The 26,434-nt window shown below is 39.9% G+C and overlaps 1 protein-coding gene across 2 annotated transcripts in view; it reads right to left on the reverse strand.

The window, feature by feature from the left end:
- DPP10 (dipeptidyl peptidase like 10) overlaps window positions 1-26,434 on the reverse strand; it is a 473,153-nt gene that overhangs the window by 254,283 nt on the left and 192,436 nt on the right. The window contains exon 1 of one of the 2 annotated variants that reach the window (XM_050339333.1): window positions 8,067-8,257. The exons of the other annotated variant lie outside the window; for it this stretch is intronic. Coding sequence (XP_050195290.1) covers window positions 8,067-8,138 — 72 coding nt within the window. The 5' untranslated portion in view covers window positions 8,139-8,257. Of the gene's footprint in view, window positions 1-8,066; window positions 8,258-26,434 lie in introns of those variants that run through there. 2 annotated transcript variants of the gene reach the window in all.

A 26,434-nucleotide genomic window follows, 5' to 3' on the forward strand; every position in this document is an offset into this window, starting at 1 on the left:
GAAAGATGAGAAGCTGGGGGGAAAAAGTACAGAAGAGAAGCACAGAATGGTTGGGTTGCAAGGACCTTAGAAACCATCTAGTTCTAACCTTGCACTAGACCAGGTTGCTCAAAGCTTCATCCAGCCTGGCCTTGAACACTTTCAGGATGGAGCATCAACAGCTTCTTTGGGCAACCTGTTCTATCACATGGAGATCACATGGAATCACAGGGAGAATCATACGGAAATATAAAAATCCTGAAGGTAAAAAGAAGTGAGAGAGTTCTGAAATACAAGAAAATGTATACACTATGCATAGGTATAAACCCTGTCTTTCTTCTAACAGGTGAGCAAACAACCTGCATAAAATGGCACTGCCTTTAGGAACCTTTTCAGAGTCTCGCACATAATATTGGCATTATAGTTCTGTCCTTTTGAATTTGAAAACATTCCACAACACTGAACAGTTACTACCAAAAACTTTGGAGGCCTGTGACATTTTGATAACTGCCTTTCATACAGCCCAAAAACTGCAGCTCAATCCATTGTACTGTATACTAAAGGACTTTTCTCCCCAAGATATAATGAAAATTATTACAGTACAAATTACATGATTAGTCCTGAGAACATTATTCAATAAGCAGTCCCACTTACTTCAGGGAGGAAATCCATGTAAACAAGCAACTTAGGAATGGACTAGGATATAGCAATACTTTCAGCCACCTCAGGGACCAAAAGGTAACATATCTCTGATGTGCTACAATACAAGGAATCTCTGTACTGGAAAAAAAAGAACCTTCTGCAACTAATTTCCTTGAATTGGAGTTACCCACCCATTTCAAAGTCTTCTGACATTGTGGGCTTCTTACCACAAGATTTAAACTTGTATTTACACTTTAAGACATCTAATTACCCAATACAGTTATTTGTGCCCTAGAACAAGAGGGCCCTTGACTAAACTTTTCAGTAGGATCTTTGTTGTGTTGTTATTTGCACCAGGATACTGCAACACTCTTCATAAATAAGGTGGGAATTGCTAGAAGGACATTTCCAACAAGGACTACCAAGAAGATCTTCTTGAACTGCACTATTTTCAGCTCAAGTCACTCAATTTTTATAGGCATTTCGTGTCTATTTAGAACTTTTATTAGACAATTCGATTTAAACAGGTCTTCTGTAAGACTCAAAACTGCAGCACACCACTACCCCTAATTAAGTGTACTTGGGCTCAAATCCTTGCTCTGAAAGACTCCCCTGATATATATTAAATCCTTTGATTTAACCAGCCTCTGAGGTCTTAGGATGGGAAGGGGGGAAAGGAGGTCAGCAGCCTCTGCGCTGTCAGGAGCAGAGAGAACAAACATGGGGGATGAATGATCAGTCGCACTGGCACTGTTTGATTTACTTTCTTGCACTTGCCCGGCATTTCAAACAAGTTTAATGGTTTTCCCACTGGCATTTGGAATTCTCTCCATATTCTCAAAAATAAAACTCTCACATTTGCCCAGTTTGTTTTCTGAAAAGCTGTGAAATGTGGGTTTTTTCCTTCCCAAAGCAGTGCAAATTGCAAATATTGCCCCAGGCAGTCTAAAATAATCCCCCAAAAGCATTCAAAGAATCATTATTTTCCTTAAATTATCACATTGTTTAACACTTCCTAATTGATTTTCTGAGGCAATATCCTCCAAATGCCAAAGGGCTTTTATCTTAGCTATTTTATCTTAGAATCATCAGTCAAAACTATTTATAGATTCTCTACATAAATAACACATAATAAGTTATGTGGTTGTTGCCAGCAGTGTTAAGAAAGATTAGAAAAGGTCTTTTAGCTTCAGCCTCAGATCTGTAGGTCATCCAATGTCCTTCCTAATGGATAAATACAGTAATTTATCATCATCAGTCACCATGAGCATTGTTCTTTTTACTATCATATATTCCTGAACATTATTCGATGCAGCTGAGTGGAGCGTAAAAGAAGTGTATGATTAAAGTGGAAAGGGATGGAGTTTGAGACATGTGAGATTTTGTGAGTAATGCACTGACCTGAAATACGACACAGGTCTTATATGAGTTACAGAGACAGCGTCAACAAACTACAGGTCCCCACTGGCAGGACAAGGCAGGTGTAGCAGCAGGTGAGCCTACCTTTGTCTTCTGTTGTAATGTTAAAGAAAGTATAATATGTGAAGTACAGTCCTGCACACCTACAATTCCTTCCATATATCAGGCACATTTCAAAGCTCTGTTAGCTTCAAAAAACCCCACAACAAAACATGACAACAACAAAAACTATGATACCCCTCAAGGCATCTCATAGTTCATTCATCCTTATTAGCACTATGGGAAGAATGTCTGTGCTCACGTTTGTGACTCACTAACACATGCATGTGAAACTCTGAATGCCCCCAAGTTATTAAAAAATGCTAAGATGATGGCTTTCCAATTCAAGAATAACATCAAACAACATCTCTGTTTGCTTAAAGAGTTCCTCCCTCTCGTTAATTATCAAAAACAGCTTGCCTGAAGCAATTCTTTCAGTTGGGAGATGCTGTAAAGAAACACTGACAGTATTTTTTAAAACAGCTAATACAATATGCATGTTCAATATCTGAGGCTACTATGTAACCTACAGCATGCCTGCAATTCACTTTCACACAGAAGAGCAAAAAAGATTGCTCTGTTTCAAAGTTTTTCATTTACTGCATTAAGTAATCCCTTTAATCCACCTGCAAGTGGAAGCCTCTAAATGATGAAAAAATCAGGTGCTGTATTATGCTGCACAGATTCCCATATGCTGCTCTGCAAGCAAGACACACTGCAAAAAGGCATGGGAACCAGGAGGGGAGGGGACCAGGAGCAAACAAGCATTCTCTTGCCCTGCATCCACTGACAGGGACTTTGTGGTTGTGCTCCTGGCAGGTTCCCAGGGCAGAGGGTAGATAAAGCACTGGAAAGCTCTTGGTAGAGTTTTCTGCATTAGGAAAGCGAGTTTCTGAAGAGACACACATCACTCTGAATTTGAGATGCACAGAGAAATACTTATGTGCTACAAAGCCACTTAAAAACTTGCATGACTGTGCAAGTCTCCCTCAAGCTACCCGAGACCCTGTACGTACACAGACTAGTTACAAGATGTCATACACAGTGATGCTTCTCAATTAACATGAGAAGCATTTCACCAAAAACAAGATCCTACTCACTCCTGTTCCACAGAGCTCAGAGCAGAAGATTGAAAATGCAATGAAGATAGAAGACAAGCTCCAAGCTTTTTGTGCCAATCACCACAATCGGGTACACGACTGAACTACACCGAAACAGTCACAATGCAAAGAGAAAATGAATTAAGGCCACATGGAGTATTTGAAAGATTACTCGTCCTGTGCTTTCCTCTAGAACGTGAATCCTGAACAATATTCCAGACTACTACAGTTAATACATTTTCATATAAGCTCCTTGTGCTGCTGCTCATACAGTCAACAGATACCACAAGTCTCTAATCCTTCCTCCTGGATTCAGCAAGGATACAGTATGGCATCTATATAGAGAAAGAAATAGAATTTAAAAGGTAAAGCTATGATTCAAATGATAGCCCTTTAAGAAATATTCTGGGTATAATAATATAACCTTATTTCATCACTTTTATTGGCATTTCTTACCTGCTGTTTCTGATGTTGTGTTGAACCTTGCAAGCCAGTATGTTGGACAGAGTGCCACAATAAAACAAGCTACAACTTCTGCTAGATTGGTAAGCAGGGAAAATGCAAAGTCACTTTGGATTAAGTGCTAGAACAGAACTTTTTATTTCAGTCCAAAGCCAACTCTGAACACAAACAAGAGACAAAGTCTTGACCACCTAACTAAATCTTTCAAGTTATTGGAACTGTTGTGCGTATATGATTAAGAGTTCAAGTTTCTCCCTGACCCATCAAGCTCAAAATGATGTGAGTGGGGCAGGGGAGAGCCCTTTCACCTTGATGAAACCTCATTAAGGTGAATACTGCTTTGGACAGACACAGAAATTCATCAATGTTTTTCCCTCTGCAAAATGAGAAGGTTTTTTGGGGGGCGGGGCAAAGAAGTAAAGCAATGAAGGAAGACATAAATTATTTTGGCCTTAGTCACTGAAAAATAAAACACTGGTTGCTGTCTTGTTCAGATGTACTTTTAGAATGTGTTAGTTGTCTGCTGACCACAGAAACTGGTCCTGAGACAGAGAAAAATTCAACTCCTTAAATCAAGACAGTCAAGTAAACAGCAGTCAATTGTCCTTGTTTGTATACTAAGCATGGAATTTAAATGTTTACCAAATACTGTCCCTATTTAGTACAAAACAGTGCAGTCTGATTTCATTTGTCCTTACCTGTTATAAATAACCTAGTAGATTCTAAAACAACATACAGTAAAAACAAAACAAAACAAAAAACCAACAAGAAACAACAATCCAGGTTGGTTTTTTCTTTCTATTTTAAAATCAATTTTAAAAAGACATCAAGTTGGGAGAGTAAAAAAGGCTCAGGAGAAAATGATTATAAATTTCAAAGGTCTGCCTTCCACACACACAAAGATCAGCAAGTAGTGCCAGGTGGTGTAGATCATCTGGGTTTTTTTTGTAAACAGACTGAAGCCTCACAAAGGTAATGCCTGGAGGAATTATCTTCTTTTTTCATCTGCAAAGACAGCAACATTCATCAACCAGCTAGTCATACAGGGACATTATATTTCTCAAATATGTTGTGTCCAGTGACTACCAAATGGTTGTGCTTTCTAAAGAAGATCACTAAACATCATTGTCCAAGACCCTAAGACAGTTCTTAAAAACTACAAGATGAAAAATATTCATTTTTGTACTCTGTAAGTGGAACTAAGGGAGCCACATTCATTCCTGACACAGCACTCAAGTGACAGAAGTCTGATAACTTTGACAGAACTTTCCAGAAATTAGCAGACATACAAGTAATTTACAGTTATTTTCCTTTCTACACATATATCATCTGAACATAAACCTGTAGTTTTTGCAATAAATATGACTCATCATTCAGCAATGAGTTGAGAATAAGTCTGGCTAATTTATCAAACCGATCAAAACATCAATAGCACTGTTAATGGAAGCTCTAATTGGATGCCTTGGAAAAAATACCATTAGAGGAAGTGTTAGATACGAAGTTGTATCCAACTTATTTACAGGCTGATGGCTACAGATGCTTCAGTCAGTCAATCAAAACTTTTGTTTAAAGTGGAGAGTACCAGCATTAGCCTGCTGCAATTGAAATCACAGCTCAGGTCAAAAGCCTATAAATTTATCAGAAATGCATCAACTTTGGCATGACAGTTCTCAGAGGTGTCTCTAAAAAAACACAGACTTTGAAATCAGGAAAGAGATTTGCACTTAGAAGATCTTATTGTAATTCCTTGTTCCTTTTAGGACTTTCCACTTCTCTACCAGAAAAGATCTGCTGCTCCTGCTGCATCAGGAAACTCTTCTGAGGGCCCAGGGGCCTTCTTATTAAAAACAAGTAAGTAAACTACAGGTATCACAGGTAGTGACACTACAATTCTACACAAACTCACCAGGCAAAAGGCAATGTTAAACATGAGTACCCAGATGGAGCTGGATTTATTGAAGGCCCTACAGGGGCTGCATTTTCCACATAGGATAGCCCATGACAGTGCAATGGGGTATGGAAAAGCAGGGTGAACATAGGAACCTCTGTTTGTTCTTCTCCCCGTGCCCACCACAGAACCCAACACAGCTGTAACTCTCAAATTGCAAAAAGCCAGTGAAAAGCTTTAAAACCATAATAACCCTCTGTTAAGATCCCATCCACACCACACTGCTGCACTAAGAATGGTTTCCAGCACAAACCTGGAGTCAGACACAGCTCGTGGTCAAGCCCTAGTGAGCTACAGCCATGTGGATCTCGGCTGCTGCTGAGGTGCATGGGTGGCCCTGGTGTTCACAAAGATCCACAACCCTGGCCTTGCTCTGCACGGAGCTCACTGCAGGATTCAGGCCTGCATCCTTATTATTGGCATTTAAAGCCATAGAAAGACTTGCCATCCACTAAAAGCAATATTTTCTATGCCATGATGTCACACACTGAATGATGTGCCTAAGACAACAGGCAATCATAGTTGATTCAATATCAACTTGAATCAAGAAAAGCAAACATGGTACGGAAAAACCTAATGCAAATATTTAGGACTTCACATCTACACTTAAAACAGCCAGGCCCACAGACAGACCAGTGCATGCCTCATCAACCACCAAGAGAGAGGCTTCAGAGCACTCAGGTAATAATATTTCTATATTTAGGATGAATTCCTAGTATTTAGTGCGTTTTAAATTGATAACTAACTTCTGTTCCTCATTATGACCTAAAAAAGGCAGTCAAACTGGTAATTTTTGTCACACAATATCAAGCCTGCTTTGAAAAGACTTCCAGCTCCAACAACAATTGCCAATTCAACATGTCTGAACTGAATATGAAGAAATAGAGATTGGTTAAGTTCAAGTACTTTTTATTACATCTAAATGCAGTATCCCTCTAAAGCAAAACAATGTCCCTGAAATTTATGAGCTCTGTGAACCTTTGAGACTATTTAAAATGATCTTGACTTTTCCATAAATTCTGCTATTTGCATGAAATTTAAGCACTGATGGAAGTTACAGATCTATTTCAGGTAATGTAAGTTAGGCAATTAATTTATTCAAGAAGGCTTCCCAAACTCAAATGTATTATTTTATCAGCATTACATGAAAATGTGCCATAATGCACACATTTTTCAGCAAAAAGCATACATCTTTAAATTATCTGAATGAATGGATTCACTGATTCTGGATGTATTACTCAGAGAATAACGTGCAGCCTGGGTGTGTGTGCAGGACCATATACTCAGACACGGGCTTCCTAAAGCATAATTGTGCCCAGCAGCTCTCACTGCTGGCGTTTTTCACTCAATGGGAGTGTACTGGAGGAAAATTAAGCTCTGTGGATGGATGTAGCGCGAAGGACAACGTGAAATGCGGTTCACCGCGTCCTGCGAGCCCGGTCAGCGTGCTGGAGTTCCGAATAGAAAGCGCACGGACAAGGGGGGGGTGTGGGGTGTGGGAAGAACAAAAAAAAAAGCCACAAAAAACCCCCAAACATCTGTCTGGGAGTACCGCTGGAGTTCGCACATTTTAAGGTGTCTGGGGGCGAGGGAGAGCTGACCTCACCCGCCAGGCGCCGGGGGAAGGTGAGCGGCCCTCGCCCCGCACCCGGTACCGGAGGGTCCCCCCGGGGCCAGCCCCGTCCCTCCCGCTGCGTTCGCGCTGTCGCCCCGGAGAATCAGACACAGTGATCTCGTAATGAAAACTTCGATTTTGTGATGATGACAGCCAAGTTCGGCTGCTCCCCGGTACCACTCCTTCTATGCGGACGCCACCCGAGACTCGACAGCGAACCGGCACCGAGCGACACCGCTGCCCCGCCAGCCTCAGCCCTGCCAGCCCGCGGGGCGGCACCGTCGGGCCAAGGGACGTGACTGCTGCCCGGGTGCTGACAAAATCCCCCCGCGAAACCCCCCTTCCCGGCCTCCTGGGACCGCTCCCTCCGCGCCTTGAGTGGATCGGGGGCGATGCGGAGCGCGGTCCCGCGGCGCCCCCCGCCCCCGGGTGCATCGCCCCACCGGCAGCCCCGGCCCCATCCGCCGGTGCCCCCGCTGCTCCCCACGGCAAGCAGCCCCGGCCAGGCCAGGGTCTCGTCTCCCCACGGCGCAACTCGCGGGGAAGCGGAGCGCAAACTACTGCAGGACCCGCTGCCGCCGGGGGCCGGGGCTGTCGGACGATGACCAGCATCCCAGCTCCGAGGCGGGGCCGGACAAGGCTGGGTCCCCTCCTGGCGGCCCCAGCGCATCCCCCAGACGACTCCGTCAGGCTCCCTTTTCCCCCGGCCGAGTCGTCCCGAGGGTGCCTGTGTCCCCCGTCAGTCCCCCCGCCCCACACTTTTCCCCAGCTCCGCACAACTTCTGCGGGACGGCGGCCGCCCCCCGCCCCGTCCATCCCCGTCCATCCCCGGCCCCTAGGCGCCTCTCGCCGCGGGTCGCACCTGGTCGGGCTGCGGCGGCGGCGGGTTCCCCCTGCCGCCCGGGTGCGCCGGCTGCTCCTTCATGGCTGTCATCGCAGGGGCTCGGCTCGGCGCCTCTCACTGCTGCTGCGGCCCCGGGCACCCCTCCCTCGGCGCCAGCCGCATGACACCAGCCTCCCCTGGAAGTGGCGAGGCGGAGGAGGAGGAGGAGGAGGAGAAAGAGGGAGGACGGGCGGGCGGGGGGCGCGGAGCCGCCGCGGCGGCAGCGCCGCTACCGCAGTGCCCCGGCGCGCCGGTGCTCAGGGGGCGCCCGGCCCCGCCGTGCCCCGCATCGCCGGGGGCGGCCCTGCAGCACCGCCGGGCGCGGCCGCGGAGCGCCCCGCGCAGGGCACGCTGTGCCCGCCCGCCCTGCCCGCTCCGCCTGCTCCCCCGCCCCGCCCGCCGTGGGCCGGCCCGCCGCCGCCAGCAGGTGTCACAGCCGCTCCCGCCGGCCCGGGAGAGACCATCCGCGCCCCCGCCGCGGGGGCGGCGGGACCGGGCTGCGGGGGAGCCGCGCCGCTGATACCGCCCCGCGGATCCACGGGCTCTGCTGCCCCGCCGGCAGGAACAGCGATGCGGGGGAAAGGGACGGACTGGGTGAAGGGAGCCCAGCTGTGCTGTTGGTTTGCTGTAACGCTGCTGGTCCCGCACAGCTGCCCTGGCGCGGCAGGAGCTCTCCCGCCGCTGTCCAGCCCCACCGACGTCCAGCCCTGTCGCGGCATTTCAGCAGCGAGCGGCCAGAGGAGCATCTCCCCATCTGTACGGGAACGGCCCCCAGCCTAGGAAGCTCGTCAAGGGGCATCACAGCCCTGGTTTGCACCAAGGCACTCACCTCGGGAAGCCCGAGGCTGTGAAAGGGCTCCCAAGAACGCGTTTTAGCTGAACTCTGCAAAAGGAGAACTTCAGAGGAGACCATAGGGACACAGTTTACCCCATGTTCAAAAGCTGAACCATCAGGAGGTTCAAAAGGTGTTGGGGTTTTTAAAGCATGAATAAAGGAGACTATCTGAAATTGGCTTCTAACCAATCAGCAAGTAAGAAACAGTTGAACCTGTGAAGGCAGATGCTGACTCAAGGCACAGTGAACACGAGCCTTTGTAAGGAAGTTGAAGCTCAAACCCAAGCAGGTGAAACACTAAGGTTTGGGCTAGGCTGCTTGTTAATTCAGATTGGTTTCATGTCCCAGCGCTCAGTAGGATCACAGAACACAGGGCTGGGATGGGAATGCGTGGCTGGCAGGAGAGAGAGCCCCAGCACTGTCTTAGTCAGCCTGAGTCTCGAGAGGCTGCGAGGTAGAAGAAGAGCTGTCAGCACGTAGTGAAAGGAGTGTTTGATCATTTTTAATACATTTTGCATCAATCTTCACAAGAAAGGTCAGTTCTGACTAGAGGGTGAGCATAATTAGTAGCAGTGACAAAGATCTAAGATTTCAGCCTACCGTGGGAACCAGTTAGAAAGGGACATGAAGATGACATGGGACTGAGGAACTACAGATCAGCCAGCCACAGAATAGAGAGTACTGAGTGTTTCCACCTTCCTCTATCACCCATCACTGTGTTGACTCCTCCACCAATCAAGCGACACAATTTCTCTTGAAGTTTCAATAAAATTTTTAGAAAAAAACCCAAGCAAATGAATTCTGTGAGCACCTAGACAAAAACTAGATGACAACTTATAACCGCCATTAATTTGTCAAGACTTCATCATGTCAAACAAATCTAATTTTTTTCTTTAACAGGTTAACTAGCCCATCAGTAAGAAAGCAGTGGATGTCAGCTAGCTTGACTCAGAAGGGTTTCCAGCACTGTCTTCCAGGACAGTTTCATCTTATAGAGAAAAAAATAATCTGAATAGAACTAAAACAAACGTCTACAAAACTACCTTTCCTGCTTCATTTCCATTTGCCCTTGGCAGTACTGGCAGGGCAGCTGTTGAATAGAAGAGCCAAGGCCAAGGAACACAGAGCAACACAGACACTCAGGAAGGAGAATCACAGGTGTGGCAAGCAAGTGGTCTAAAGGAAAATTGAAAATACCTTGGATCAGTTAGTCTTAAGGAAAGAAAACTGGGAGCAGATAGGGAAACTATGTTCAAATGCTTAAAAGGTGCTACAAAAGAATGAAAATATCTCTTGATTATTGCCTAAATGCCTGTCTGGGGCAATACAAGTACAGTTGGTGCTCCGTAGAGTAGGAGAATTTTCTAAATTAACCGACTCAATCTCTTTTTGTTGCTGATTTTATGATTCCTTTCCAGCATGACACTAAGGACCACCTGCAGGCCCCTGTATGAGAGCCAGCTACAAGATTGTTCATGCTTGCACAGTTGCTTTCTCTCAGATCAGGAATAAGCAACTCCTGTGCTTCTCTTCACATCATCTCTACCCTTTCCTTTCCATTACATATCTATTTTCTCTCCTATAATTAATTATTTCCCTAATTTATGTACCCCTGCTGCTGTCAGACCCTATCCCTTTACTTCTTTGCCCTCTGACTGTGTATTTTTGTTTAATAATTGCATATGCACAGAAAAAGCAAAGAGGGCAACCAAGATGGCATCTTAAGCAAACACCCATACCTCTTTCTCTGCTTTACCAGCCTTCACTGCCAACCATTGCCTTTGTCTTGGCTGTGTTCTGTAGGACTTGGGATTTTTTTCTGAGCAATGCATAAACACAGGGAGACTTGCCTGTGGCCTCTAGGTGCTATAGTAATACAAATAATCTTAGAAGCAGACACGTTCTGATTCATGCTGTTTATGGCACAGGTCTCTTGCAACTCAACTAATTACTGAGCTCCCATCAAAGCTGAAGAATTCTAATGATTTAGGGTTTGAATGGACACGTTTCAATAGAGATTACTTTCAGCTTGTTTTCAATGAGATCCATTGTGATGGAGTTCCACTATTAATCAAGCAGGAAAAAGACATTAGCAGTTAGTTTAGCTGAAGCTTGGTTATTCACTCACAATATATTCACTGTGAGGTTTTATCACTTTAATGGACTAGAGCATAAGTTTCACAAAGGTCATGCATGCCTGTTGCTGTGTATTCATAAATCAATTAGAATTATTGGAAACATGAGCAGTTTTTGGATAGGAGTTTGGGAATTGGCTCTATATACACTGATTCTTATCTAAAGCTTCTTAAAATCAATACCAAAACTCTTATTTATAGCACTAGATCACACCTTTTAGCATTCTTTTTGAATGTTGGTTCACTGGTTTATAGTATTGATGCTTTGTAAATATTAAATTAGTTCACCAGTTTTCACTGCTGCCCACACCAACTTTTATTTAGGTCTTTTTTAGTAAGTTACTGTTTAAAAGTCATTTCACTAGGCTGTTTGAAGAAACAGTTCTTTTACAGCCATTAAGAGGATGTATCTTTGAAATTGGAGCCTGGTACTAAAACTGATTCCATATGGGCAAAAGGAATTAAGTTGTATGGTATTTATGGTAGTTACTTGTACCATTTTCACCAAAACACTTCATGGTATCACAAGGAAAGCACTTAAGACTTGGTGAAGTAGCTGCTGAAAGCAATAGAATTATGCTCTCAATCAGTTCTTTAGAGAATCATTACATTAATTTATCTGTCAACTGAAATGTTACGTTACAGACTCCTTGTAATTTCCTCCATCTTCTTCATCACACACAAGAACTGGGTGCATGAGTCAAAACATAACATGATTATTTTATCTTCCACATAAACTGAATATCAACTCCATCAGAGCATTATTTGATCACTACAGCTTGCATTGCATGATGACTTAATAACACATGTGTTGACAGGGCAGACTAATATGTAATATCAATTTTGGATAGCCAGCCAGTAAGCCAGGGAACTGCTGGAGGACTAAAAGGGCTGGACATATGTGCAAAAAGGATATAGTGGAGAATGCCACATATGAGGGGAATTCTCCCTTTTCTTCCTGAAGAAACCCTGGTGGTTTGTTACTACCTGGGCCAGTCATCCCTTCAGGCTAGAACAGTTGTTGGGAGCATCCCCAGGTGCCAAACACTGCACATGTGCCACGTGTTAATCACTCCAGAGCACTGGGGGGTGGGCTGGGAGATGCAGGATCAGCTAAAGTAAGGATAGGAAAGGTGATTTTAAATAAAGCTCTGGTAATCAGGTGATTTAACTGCCCTTTGTCACAAGATGCTGCTGCTGTATACACCATCACAAAGAGGCACAGTCATTGCTGCACAGCAAAGATCCTGTCCCTTCCTTTGGCAGTGAGTTTTATGTTCAGGAAGTCTGCTGCTGCTCCAGTGGTGGAGTTTCAAAGAACAAAACTGCATCAATTTTGTTTTCTCTATATTTTATATGGCCCTTTTCACTGTGTCATGAATTACTGCACATCACAGTGAAGATGCAAATACTACTTGATTGCTATTTATAAGCATTCCCATAATATAAGAAGCCCCTTACATCTTTTATATCCAGTTGACCCATTCCTACAAACAGTGTTTGGGGATTTTTTTGCCTTGAAGTCAATTGATTGAGATCAAAAGAGTGACAGTAAGCTCCAGCCTGGAACTTCAGCAACTGGAACACTCAGGTTTTTATAACCTGAGGGAAAAAATCTCTCACATCATACTACCCAGAGTCTCTATGCAGCCCAAAGCTGATAAGTTCATGAAAGCTGCAAGGTCATGGCTTGAGAGCTTGTCGGTGGCTTTTTAAAATCAGAGCTTATGAATATACTCTGATTATGGATTTCTGATTCCTTTTAAAGCTCTGGCAACTGGGCTAAAAAAAATCCTTGAAATTATAAAGGTGAATTTAAAAACCAAAGTAATGTCACCAAAACCCAAGAAAAGTTAAGATGATTGTTCCTCATTGGTGTTATAAGTGGATCTGTGGGCTTGCAAAAACTAAAAATACTCCTCCAGAGGAAAACCACTCTGAGTCACACAAAGCTGAAAAACAGACAGAATGTGGTTTTGTACAGAATGCTTTTAAATTATGGTTCTAAATGACTGAATACTTGAACTTTGCTTCTTAAGAAATTCTTTGATAGAAGGAAAATTCCAGGCACCTTCTGTATTCAGAAACACATTACATTCTAATACCTGCTTCAGTGAAAGGCTATTTTCTTTGTGAATAAATTGTACTCATGTTTTCCTCTTCTTGTCTTGTTTTAGAAAAAACAATCAATGCAAACACTGAGTTAATACAAATAGATGCAAATATATTCCAGCAGGAAAGTTACAAGACTTATTAAAATACCCGTGCAAATATTTCAGAAAAAGTATAGAGAACAAGACAGCATTTCCAAAAATACCTCACATTAACCAACAAAATGCACAGACAGCATTAAAGTTTGTCTGCAGGGAAGGTTCATAACAGAAGAACACAGGAGCTGTGATTTCAGACCTGTGGCATCCCCTCCCAATGTCTTAAGAATGTATGGAGTCATAAATAACAAGTTTCCAAGAGAAACAGACATCTACAAACAGAGATCTTCCCATGCTGCAGCCTGAAACTGGGACTCAGGAGGCTCCTACAGTCACCAGGTGCCTGTGTAGCTGTCCCAAGGTACCCAAGCCACCTGCACTGGCCTGGCAGAGGGTCCTGCAGGACCCTCCTCTCCCGTCTCTTCCTGAGCAGCAGCAGCCCGAAGCCAGGCATGGGTCTCTAGGATGAATTTATGGCTGTGGGGAGGAATTTCACACCTTCAGAAGAAAGCTTTTAAGTTTTTACCATTCTGACAAACTTGATTGGACTACATAATATTTCTTCCTATTAGTGTTGCAAGGAGAAAAAATTGCAAAATATAACTATGAAGTGAAAAACAAAGTAATAAGCATATTCTGACTGTAGTTGAAAATTCAAAAGGAAGGTATGCCCTACTCCTGAAGTTTTTCTGGAGTAACTCTGTACAAATGTATAAGTGAATTTAAATCCTAGTGGCAGCTCCTAGCCAAAAATCCTGAATTTGTGTTTCAGAAGTAGTTCACTAATATAAAACAGCACTACTCATGCTTGTCACTAACACCATTTTACTCAAGCAAGCACTTATAAAAGTTATGGATTAGGCAGAGAAGAGGCAAAACTAGATCTTTGATTTTGAAACGTGCATTTCCCCTTCTCTAGCCATTGCACTACATCTTTAATCTGGCAAAAATTACTCTAATTACTCTAGGAACTCCCTACCCATGAACATCTGTTATAGCAGATTTTGCATATAAAAACTTTTGGCTTACTTTGTAAAACTTGGGAAACCTGAAATTGAAGGAGAAAACAGTACCATCTATATCAAAGATCAACCTGCATAACAAAACAAAACAAAACAAAACAAAACAACAACAACAACAACAAAAAAGGAGGTTCAGATCTTTAAAATTCTCTTGATGCATAGTTGTAATAAAATATGTGAATTCAGAAATATAAATACATTTTTATTGTATATTAACAAATCTGTCAACATTTTACGGATTAAGTCAGGTGTAAATTTGGTCAAGAGATGACTAGTCTGGGAACTCAGAACTCTCATATTGACATAGGTATAAATCAAAAGGATGTCCAGAAAAAGCAAAAGGATTCCTGTTGTAGCCTCATGGTTAAAACCTCAAGGCCAAGACTGATTTTTTTTATCTTCTTGAGAGTTGCCATATGACTATTCTTCAAATAACTGCATAAAACATGGAGGTACAGTAACAGCAAATGCTTCACTGAAGGTCTCCTGTCAACGGTAAATACCTGATAAAGAATTGAGACTAATATGCAAACCCATTTTATGACATAAACAACAGTTTACAAGAATGCAAGTGGCATATTCAGGAACCAAAAACTTGCTACTCCAGTAAGTCTTGTCAGATTCACAGCTATTTAACCACGAGAGATGCAACTAGGAAGTGGGATATTCAAAAGAGCCTCAACAGATTAGGTACTTACTTAGTACTAAAAATTACCCAGATTGAATGCTTAAATTAATTCAGCAATTTCAAAACTTTGCCCTTGTATATTACATAAATCAATTAGGAAGACCAAATTCCATTTGCTAATGTGGGGGTTGGAGAGGAGGAAGAGTAGGATGAAAAAAAAGAAAAAAAAAAAAGAGGGAGAATGAGGGAAGTTAGAAGTCAGAATAGAATCATAATAAAATGCCATAATCTACAATAAAATTAAATTTGGGGAAAAAAAATAAGTGAAATGTTTTAATAGCATTGAATTACTTACATTTCTTACTACTAAAGCAAAATCATGCGTTTTCCCTATTACGGTATTTAATTAAATAGAAGTAATATTTTGTTACTGTTACTAAATTGCAAAAGTCAAAATTAATTTCAGCCAGAAAGTTAAAGAAAAGATTCTAATACCAGTACAAATTATTTTGTTCCCCTTTTCTAAAATTGTGTAAAAATCTGTTTAATCTTCTAGAGTCTTTTGATCAAAGCTTATTTTTGCAGATTGATTGCCCTCTGAGATATTTTCCATCCAACTCTAATTCACTCTACAAATAACCCAACAAGCCTAGCAGTGATTAAAACCCAGGTTTCTACTGAGAATTATTTTTTCCTTTGAAACAGACATATCATTCTGTATACTTACTTTATACTGAAAATTATAAAAGTCTTCTAACACTGCACAGTTTGGGTTTTAAATGGTAACTCTATTGGCCACCATTCTAGGATGGATTAAAACACTGAGGGGAAACAGTGGAGAACAGCAGCACCTGTTCTCTGTTCAACATCCTTAATCTGATTAGCAGCCTCTGGATAGAGCAGATCTCAGCATCCCAAAAGACTGATGACTACATCAAAGGGAAGGAGAAGAGATTTTGTATAAAATTATACTACCGAGCTTTTTTCCATGCTGTTTTTACAATGTCAAACAGAGCTGTCACAGAGCTATATGATAAGAGCCTGTTCATCCATAGCAGATGTTATTTAATGAAAGGTATCAAACATTTGTATAATAATATGACATCTATTATCCCACATTTGTATAATACCCTTTCTTTCCCAAAGGATCTGAAAATGTTTTACAAACTGATATACAAATTATCCACGCAGAAAGCTATTCATCCATCAAGGAAACACAACTACAGCCCAAGGCAAAGCAGAACAACTATATGAATACACACACAAAACCTTTGGTAAGCGAAGGAAGTATTCTCTAGTCAAGACTGTGAGGAAAATGTTAAGTATATAGTATGTAAATATACAGGATTTAGGAAGAACCTTGCTTTTACAATCCTAATTCTTCAATAAGATACAGTAGGATATCTCTAGACCATTAGCAATCACAACATTAACTGAAATAAATAAATGCTTAAGAATTTTAAGTATAGCAGTAAGTTCTGAGACAAGTTATTGCATGTCTTTATTCATGTTTCAAAATGCTGGTGTCACATTTTAAAAAAAATAATTCTGTTGGCACAGTTTATCCCAGAAACTGAAGTATCTAGAAAAGTGTTAAAATAATTAGATTAATACAGCACTTTACTCAGAAACAGTCTTCTCAATTCCTATGGGCACGAGTTAATGAAACCAAGTGTTTGCAAAACAAAAAATATCACCCCAAATCAACTCTGCCATTTGGATTGCATAAAGCTGAACTTTCATTTCAGTCCTAATTCTGTTGATGGTGACCAGACACTTCATTTGGATCTTCTTCTGTGAATTTTCACAGCATTTTTGGCTTGACAGTCACTTTAGCACTTCTGCTCCCTAAAGAAGGTGGCAGAGATACTCAAGGGTACTTGAAGAAGCCATAGAGTATGATTTGAGGCAAAAGAGAGCTCTTTCCCTCTCAATATAGTTATCAAGAATCTTTAACTAGAAGCAAAATGTGTAAGAAAAATGCGGATAGTGGGAAAGTAATACTGCTGAAGAGGCATTAAGAAGTGTTATGGAAACTTTGGGACTATTTTAACCTTGAGAACTGGACATAAACCTCAGAATTCCCAACTGCGTAGACAGTGTCCTCTCTGGAGACTTACGTAGGACCACATATTGGCACACTGGTACTTTGGTTCTAAATAACTATTTGAAACTCAGCCTCAGCATCATTACTCATCTGGGAGCTACACTCAGAAACCCTCCTGAGGATTTCAGCAGGCTAGTGGGCAGGAGAGACAGGTAAAGAATTGCTATGCTTGTAACCCTGGAGAATCCAGTAGGTTTGAGGAAAAAAATGTTATTAAGGAGAAGAGCTATCCTTCATATTACTCCCCTAAGCGAGGCTGATACAGTGAAAAAAATCACACAGATGAGCAAAAAATGGATATTATGAAAATCTGAAACTCTCAGGCCACCTATTTGGTTGGGAAATTGAAGCCGAATTATAGGAAAGGAAACAAGGGAGGCCCCAATTAAGTATCTAAGGTAATGACATAAGGATATGTAAATGACACGAAAATGAAAAACAGCTGCAAGAAACTGAAATTTTAGCACACAGTCAACAACATAAGCAGCAGCAGAGCATTAATGGGATGTGCTATGGAACTGGGATTTTGCTGTAAAAAGGTAATAAATTGTTCAAGAAGAGCAGGAAGAGAGAAAAGGGAGGCCTTGCCTCTGTGTCAATAACAGATATGCTGGTTCTGAAGTCTGCAGATCAACAAGCCAGAAGGAATTACTGTCTTCTTGAATGACTACATAAAAATAAAAGGGACCACGAATAAGGGTGCTATACTCTAGGGAGTCATTCTTTCTCTATTTAACCTTGAAAATCAAGCACAAGCCTTAGTGTTCAAAAATATCCTGAGATTCTTGTCTATCTATCCAAGGGAGTAATATGTGGACACATCCTCAGGATGTATCAGAAGGCAGGAAGGATTTTTATTATAAAATTTATGGCAGATTTCTGAATACATCGGGGACAGTATTTTATCTTCCAAAGGAAAGGAGAAACCACCAGGGAAATAGAAGGAACATAAAAGAACTGATTAGGAATATAAAGCTGGAAAGTTATTCCAATGAGAAGATTAGGAAAAATGAGAAAAAGGTAAAAGACAGAAGTCTTCAGGAAACTTCAAAAGAAGAAAGAGAAATGGAATAAGGTTGATGTTTCCAACACTTTTTTCCACACACAAAAAATTGAGACCAGATACTCAATTAACTATGTGCTCAAGCCCAGAGCATGAAATATATAAGGTAAATAAAAAACTGGATAAATCAACATTCAAATCAACAAATCAATCTCACTCAGAAATATTTGAAGCTTCAGCCATCTCTGGACCATTTAAGAGAAATCTCTGAGAAGTTCAAAAAGACCGGGTAATTCTGGGGGATTGGAGAATGGTAAAACCCCTGCCTCTAACAAGGAAGAGGAGAATAAAGTAGACACAATCAGGTCAGTTGTTATCAAAAAAATATCTAAACCTAGATTTATAGAAGATAAGGTGATAAAAAGAACAGTCAGCATTAATTTACTCAGACAGGTAATATCCAGACCATCTAGTTTCACTCTTCAACTGACAATCAGAACAAAGTGCTGTAAGACTTCAAGAAAAATACCACCTGATTTTCTCATAAGAAAATGAGATTTAGATGAAATTAGTATTGCACAGCTGGTTGACAAGCTGTGTGAAATGTCAGTTCTTAATATTTAATTGCCAAAAGGGGAAGTACTTTTAATCAGGAGCTCTCAGGGATTTTTTTTGTGCGAGTCCATCACTATTCATCACTAATTCAGCTATTAGAGTGTTCTTACAGACCTTTATAAGCACAAAACTCAGACTTGGGAATGTGCAGAAAGATGGATTGCAAACAGCATCAAGAACAGGATCAGAATTGGAAACATGCTTTAGAAATGATCCAAAATCAACAATGTCAAATTAAATGCAAAAGTGTGTAAGATGCTACCCATGCAGACCTGAAATCAGGTGCACAAAAAAAAGAGAGGGTGAATTGCAGCCCAGATGCACCACAGAAATATTGTCCCACGCTCCCCATGTTGCAGTGGGAATCACAGAATGTCCTGAGTCAGAAGGGACCCACAAGGATCGAGTCCAGGAGCCACAGTCTAAATAGGATTCACCAGTCTGATGTTGTTCCCCAAAAAGCACTTGTCAGTCCTGGGAGAGAGGAAGAGCAGGCCTTATATATATCTGCCAGAAAAACTAACATTTGATCTGGTTAAAATTGATCTTCTGGGGCAGTTGTTAATTTTGGTCACTGCACTAAAAAATAATAAAAATTAAAAAAAAATGAGCAACAAGGCAAGCAATTAAGAAGGTCTGAGATCTGAGCAGCAGTTAAAGAAATTTGATCTTTTTAATCTAGAGAAAACATGATTAGATTTAATTTGCAAAAAACCTTGTAAATCTCCCAGTATGCGAAAAAGTGTCAAAAGATAGTGGACACATCTTTGGGTTTTTTTCATAAGCATGTTGTAGGGAAGGATAAGCATCCTCAGTACAGGAATCAGAGGAATGGTTCAGGAGCAAGTTTCTTTCTGATGATAAGGAATTTTCCTCATTAACAACTGGATGTTAATTGACCAGGTGCTGTCAGAGGTGGTTTACAGGTACTTCAGGAACGGACAAGAGGAATTTGAGGATTCAACCCCTGAGTTCCCATGATTCTCAGTATCCCCTTCTCTCCCACACCCTTCTCTTATGGCAGCAGAATTTGGTCCTGAATTCACTTGTCACCCATCTAGACTGGTGCATAAATAAATCCAGTGACACTTTACCACATACCTGAAATTAAGCACATGCTTAAGTGCTTTGCTCAACAGCAATATACTTTAAGCACATACTTTAAAACTCCGCAAACTGTGTCTTTATAGCTTTCCAAAGTCATTACAGCGGTGACATGGGTCTAAATTATTGCTACACAGGAATGTAATTGCCTGCTATAAGAAAGAGACCTAGAAAAGGGAAGAATGCAGAAGAAGACTGCTAAGCTTCCTTTTCTATGTTCACATTATTTTCAGAGCAAACTGAAAATGGTGGTCCTGTTCTAAGAGAGGTATTTTATGAAATCAACTGTAATGTGAATTTTTGCTTCATCCAACATGTAAAAGGTTGTAGCACTCCAGTACACATATATGAATTTAGGAACAAGCTGTGTACACCTGATCAAAGCAGCTTTACACAATATACTCAAATATAATTTTAAAGCAGAAGGAAATGGAAGACATTCTAAAGATTAGATGGTTTTCAACAACAACAAAAAAAATCTGTTGGCTGCTACCAAATAAATATGACTGGTTGCTTTATGACTTTTTTTTGGAGGGGGGCGGGAAAAAGTCTGGGGTAGTCTGTACGTGTTTGTTGTGGTTTTTTAGTGGATCCCTTTTTCACTCCTACTAAACATATCCTTATTTTCACCCTTAGGTTCAAACACTGACAGATATTTCAGTTTAGTTAACATTTAGCTGTCTGATCAAAAGACCTTCAACAAAAGGCAATCTCTGTGTTTTCTTACACAGTAGCAGGTAAAAGAAACTGCAGGACTGTAATTTACTATATTACCTGTCAAGGTGCACAATCTTTTTTTTTAATTGCATATTTTATGGTATGCTTAAACTGTACTTAATTACTTGCTGCAGAGTGAAATCTTTACAAGGTTATTCCGTATCACACCTTTCAACTTGACTTTATTTAAAGAAGGAGATGTCTTTGTATCTTCCTAATCTTGAAGCACAGTCTACAATATAAAGAAAATCATATATAAGCATAAAGATTTAAACACTATTTTCAGAAAATCTGTCACCACAGGATTCTCATGGAAAGAAAGATAGGAGGAAAGGAAAGTCTTTATCTAAAAAACAGACTGTCAGAAAATTATTAGTAATTCTTAGTGTTCATACAGTCACTGTTGAAAGTGACATTATCAGTGACGTGTCATCAAGAAGAAGAATTGCAAAGCCACAAAGAAGACAAAGTAATTTGCAAGAGCACAGCAGGCCATCACAACGGTGCCAAGATAGCTTTAAGTAATAGAAATTCTATGTATGTTCATGTATTAGAGAGTCTAAAATGGCACTTAACCACTGGAGTCAGGTCAAACTTGGACATCTTTCTAATACATTAATGACGTTTAATAATCAAAAATAAGTCTTTGATAACACATCCAAAATGCCTTTTTTACCACTGAGGACTTGGTCCTGTTTATAACTTCTTGCCCTTTGATTAAAAAAAATTCACAGTTCTAACAGAAGAAAACAGAGGTAACTACTGCTTAGTTACAAATTGACAGCTTGAAGGCACATTTTGGAGGTGGTTAATGAAACAGTTTCCTTAGGGTTTACACTACCTTATCCAGTAGTAACAATGTTCTGTGTCATTTGCCCCTTAACAGAGAAAGAAAACTGGGAATATTCTGCATTCAGAATAATTTTATTCCTAGTGTCTACTCTGGACAACAACCACCAAAGATAAAGTTTTTCCCAGACTTCTGCATTTCTTCAGAGTAAGTTGGTTTTCTCCAGGCTCAGTCAGCAGGACTTGAGAAGTAACAGGTGAATGTTCAGACACTGATAGGCAAAGAAAATCTCCCAGCAAAGGGTATTTTGCATCTGTGCTGATCTCAGCTTTCAAATGCAGAATGGGGTAACTCGTTACAACAGAAATTGTAAGGCTGTGAATGTTAATTGACTGAAACTATTCAGATTAAAGGGGCTTCCAGCTCTCTGCAGGTTTAGTTAAACAATTCACTATTTCAAAGTACATTACTGAAGCATTAACTTACAGTGCTTGATCTGAAACCATTTGACACGAAGTACGTGGCAAATGTGCAATATGTGGATTGTTTAAAGCAGAATATAAGACTTTAAGGCTCAGCATTCAAGAGAAGCTCAGCAGTCAGTGAGTATGGGAGCTGGACCTGGCTTCATGCCCTCTTGCAGGACTTTGGGACACTGATACTGTTTCATAGCCTTAACACACACTTATAAAACTATTGCAAAACAACCACCTCCTTGTATCACTGACTTTTATACTAAAGGACAGAACGAAAAGCTGTAAAGGTGTAAAGCTGTTTTGTCTTCTTAATCTTAACATCAGATAATCCATCCTTCAAAACAAGAGGAGAAGAAAAATTGGGACAAAACAGTCTGAATTTCCATCTTTTTCTCACGTTAGTGTGCATGAAAGGACACTACATTTATTAAACCCTTCTAAGAGCTTGCCAACTAGAGCAATAATCAGATCAGAAAATAAAGCTGCAAATTTCAGGAGCAGTTGTTCAAGTTTTGTTCTGTTCTTACTTGACAAGTTGTCTGCTGGGCTGGCCTCTGTGTCAGCATTAGAAGGTAGCCCACTTTTGCTAAAACTCTTTTTTTTTCTCATTTCCAGAGATAGAGAAAACAAGCTGTGTTAACTCTTCAGACCATCTCTCTAGTGAATGTTCCAGTGAATGAATGTGTCTGTTCATTTTGTAGTATTACAGATGCCAAATACTGAACCTACTTTGCTGTTCTGCATTTTTTGCAATCATTGACACCTCTGTAAATCTAAGCAACATATACATTTATGCTCACTCATTCTGTGAATTCTGAAAGGTGTAAACCAGCAGATAATCAAACCCACAGCCCATGGATATTATTCTTTCTAAATTGCTCTGTTAACTCCTAACTTCTTTCTATCCTTGAAAATTATGTTTTGCTGGTAGAGAATTTTATTTCATATTGAAAAAGGAGAACAAAAGAGAAGCTAGCCATTCTTTTAGTAGTATGTCAAAAAAAGTTCAATCATTTGGTATTTCTGTAGGAAGAACTGATTAACATAGCTCCAGCTTTATGAAAGCATGTTTGTCTTGGGGAAACCAGTATCTACCACAAGAACAGCAAATGCCAATGCTGAGTTCAGCTGATAACTTGTACAGGACATATTGTAGGTGTTAAAAAAAAAGGACCACTTATTTTCTAAGCAATTGCAAAGTCAAAAGACAACAGAAAAGCAGCATCATGTGGATGAAGCACTTCCACATCACTGTAAAAATTATCTTTTATCTGCTGCTGGTACATCAGTCACAATGTATAGCCATATAGCAATAATGGTATGGTCTAGGTAAAGCTGAAAAGGTCTTCTGTGAGAAATTAATGCCATGGAGTTTTGTCCACTGAGAAACCAATGTGCAACAACCAAATTGAATGCATAAATCTCCAAAGACCCTGAAAATTTGGAAAGCATCAGGAGAAGTAACGCATAGAGACTGTGAAACAGTGAGTCAATATGAGTCACTCGTTACAGCAGAACATTACACCACCATTAAATCCTAAGAAAGGATGACAGAATCCAAATACTTTATTTGAAACCAATTCTAACTTCCTAGAGAAGACTTAATAAATGGTCATTTGACAATAAGATGAAGTGAGCACCATGTACCATAACCTTTAAATAAACCTGTCAAACACTCACAAGGTTCAAGTACTATTGTATGAAGCAATGCCTTTGAGGATTTAGATGGTGAATAATATATTTTTACCCTGATTTTAATGGAAACAACACTCTCTGTGGACATCATTATGGACAAAGATGTGTTACGTATCAGGCTGCAAAATGGTGGGGAGTTCAACCTTCCTTTCAGTTCTCATTTTCATGCTCAGTTTCAATAGAGTGGGGCAAAATAGAAAAAAACAGAAAATGAAAGTTAGAACATGAGATAAAACAATGCATCTGATGAGCCATGATTTAATTTCAAAATACTGACAATAGTGGACTCCTGGATCAAAGAAGGAAATCAGCCTATAACTACTACTGCTGGCAAAAAGCTAACAGAGCTTGTCAAGGCCAAGATAAAAGAATTCTGCATTTATTTGTAATGAATCTTTAGTTAGTTACTGAATGCTCAAATCATGGAAAAAGAAAAAAAAGCTGCATATTGATTTCTTTATCTATGGCCTGAAGATCTGGCATATCACGTGGCATATACATGATGTCTATCATACAGACATGCAAGCATGTTTCCTTTTATGAAAGAAAATGTTCTGTTTCAAAACACTAAAAAAACTGATACATTCCAAGGTTTTCTAGCAACAGGTAAAAATTGCCATTAATAGAACCTGATTATACACGAAATAATATCATTTTTTAAACTGAAGGAGGAAAAAAGTCTCATCATGTTGCACTTGTTCAGACACAACCAAAAATGTTTCTTGCATCTGTACTATATCACCTGCCCAGTGAAATCACGTATTCATAGGTAAGACTGGTCACAGATGGCAAACTTCATTTCCCTGAGAGAAAACCTCAGGTAATCACACCAAAATACCAAAACAGAGAAGAAAAAGCCCACATCTCAGTCATTGCAGAGAATGATGCAAGTGATGAAAGAGCCTGAGCTAAGCACTGTGCACTCCTGTGCATGAACACAAAGTAATAACTTCAGAGACCTTTGCTTTCTCTTTTACTCTGGGTAAACCCCTCCAGGACTCATGGCACTGCTTACTATTACTTGTAGGGGCCATTTATTAAAGAGAAAAGGAAAGCAACTATTTCCCCCTAAATTATGACTTTGTAGTTTGGTTGTAAACACACTGCAATTCTTCAGCATAACGTAATGTACTTATTAAAGTTACAGGAAATGGCTAATTGTGTGTGTAATGTCTTTAGTTTTGTTTCATGAAATAATGTTCAGTATTTATCTCCAAATGGATTAGGTAAGCATATAAACAAACCACAGTAATTTATATCGTCCCAGTGTGAAAAGAAAGCAGACATCAGAGATCATTTAGAAAGAGGTTAAACAGAACATCCCTGTTAACCCAGCAACACAAATAAAACTACTTTCACACTAGTTACATCAGATACAGTGCTGATGTCGTATGGTGAAGACAAAGACTCAGAAAGAAGCCTGAAACACTTTATTCACAAAATCATTAATGTTATATTTATTCCCTTTTCAACTATAATAATTTCAACTGGCTGGCTATGGTTTCTCAGTTCAGGTTGATTTATCCAAGGGAACAGTGTAAAAATAAAAAGAAGTATTTCACAGATTTTACTTTTCAAGGAAAATATTTAAAGAAAACGTGAGTGCAACAAATTTAAACTACTAAAAACCTTACTTTTCAAAACCAATTGTGACATCAAAACAGACATCATGGCCTTTAAACCAGTAGACACCCTTCAGAAACCAAACCCTGATTTACACCTCTTTCTTTCTTGTTATCTCCATTCTCTTTTCTCTCGCATATGATACAGCACAAGCTCCCAATCTGTGATAGTTCAGTAACACTTCTCTGTGGGAGAGGGAGGATTTTCAAACTCAAGGTTTTAATACCCATTACAACAGTTTTTGAAACAGGATAACATGAGGTAATAAAGCTCACCATCCTGTCTGCATCTTCCATGTTGATGGTGTTTCAGTCATAATTGTTGTAATGGGCTTCAAATGTCATCAAAAAATTTGCCAAAAGCTCTTTTTGTTTTTGAACCAAATTTACACATGCATTTCATCCTAGAAAAATTGTTTCTAGAAGTTGATCCTCCCTAAGATTTTGTTAGACAAATGGGAAAACGTACTGTAAGTGATAGAGATCTCTTATTAAAAAGAATAACTCAAAAGAATGACAAGATGCAATCTTATTATGATTTTTTAAAATAAGAAACATAATGGGATTCTATAAATGTAAAACCAAAAAAAATTAACTAAGACGTTAAAATAAAACCATTATCTTTAGCAAATTCTTTTTTCCTTAACTGAAATAAACAATTACACTTTAAAAAAATTATCTCTAGAATTGTTATTAAATAGAAAATGTTCCTATTGGAATTATTCTGTACCAACAAATCTGCCTTTTCCGATTAAAAACTTTCATTTGGAAACATTTCAAACAAGCATTCCTAGTTCAAAAAAAACCAACTTCTACTTTCCCCTAAATGTTTAGTCTAATTTTTGAGCTAAGGTTCTATTTTACTGAGCAAAGTTTATGCTGGGAATATTCCAAAGCAAAAAAATAGGGAATTAATTTATCATGCCTGTTCTAATGACAAAGTGTTGGTATTCTTGCCAATATCACCTATACATCTCCAATTCCAGCAGCTTAGATCTAGCTAATAGATACTGAAAACATGCCATTGATCAATCTTGGACATTTTCCATTAGTTTATACTTTTTATTCTCTCATTTAAAATAGAATGCGTTATAGCATTACACTTGCTGAAAGCAACTGCCTACTTAAACTATTTTTCAAAGTTATTAAATATCTCTTATTATTAGGAACTCATTAGGAAACTATTCAGCAAAGTTTAAAACTTCTTTAATGTTTAATTACCTTTTTGATCATTAATTACATCTGCAGATAGACAGAACTTTTTAAATCTTAATTTTCTCATTTAAGTCTGAAATAGGGTTTGTTGCCCAATAAATTTTATTTTAGTGCAAAGGCAAGGCGCATGTATTGATGAACCTTTTAAAAGAAACCTACAGCTCAATCAGAAT

Source organism: Myiozetetes cayanensis, unplaced genomic scaffold (assembly GCF_022539395.1).
Source record: "Myiozetetes cayanensis isolate MyiCay16 unplaced genomic scaffold, myiCay2020 scf9, whole genome shotgun sequence".
Taxonomy (NCBI): Eukaryota; Metazoa; Chordata; class Aves; order Passeriformes; family Tyrannidae; genus Myiozetetes; species Myiozetetes cayanensis.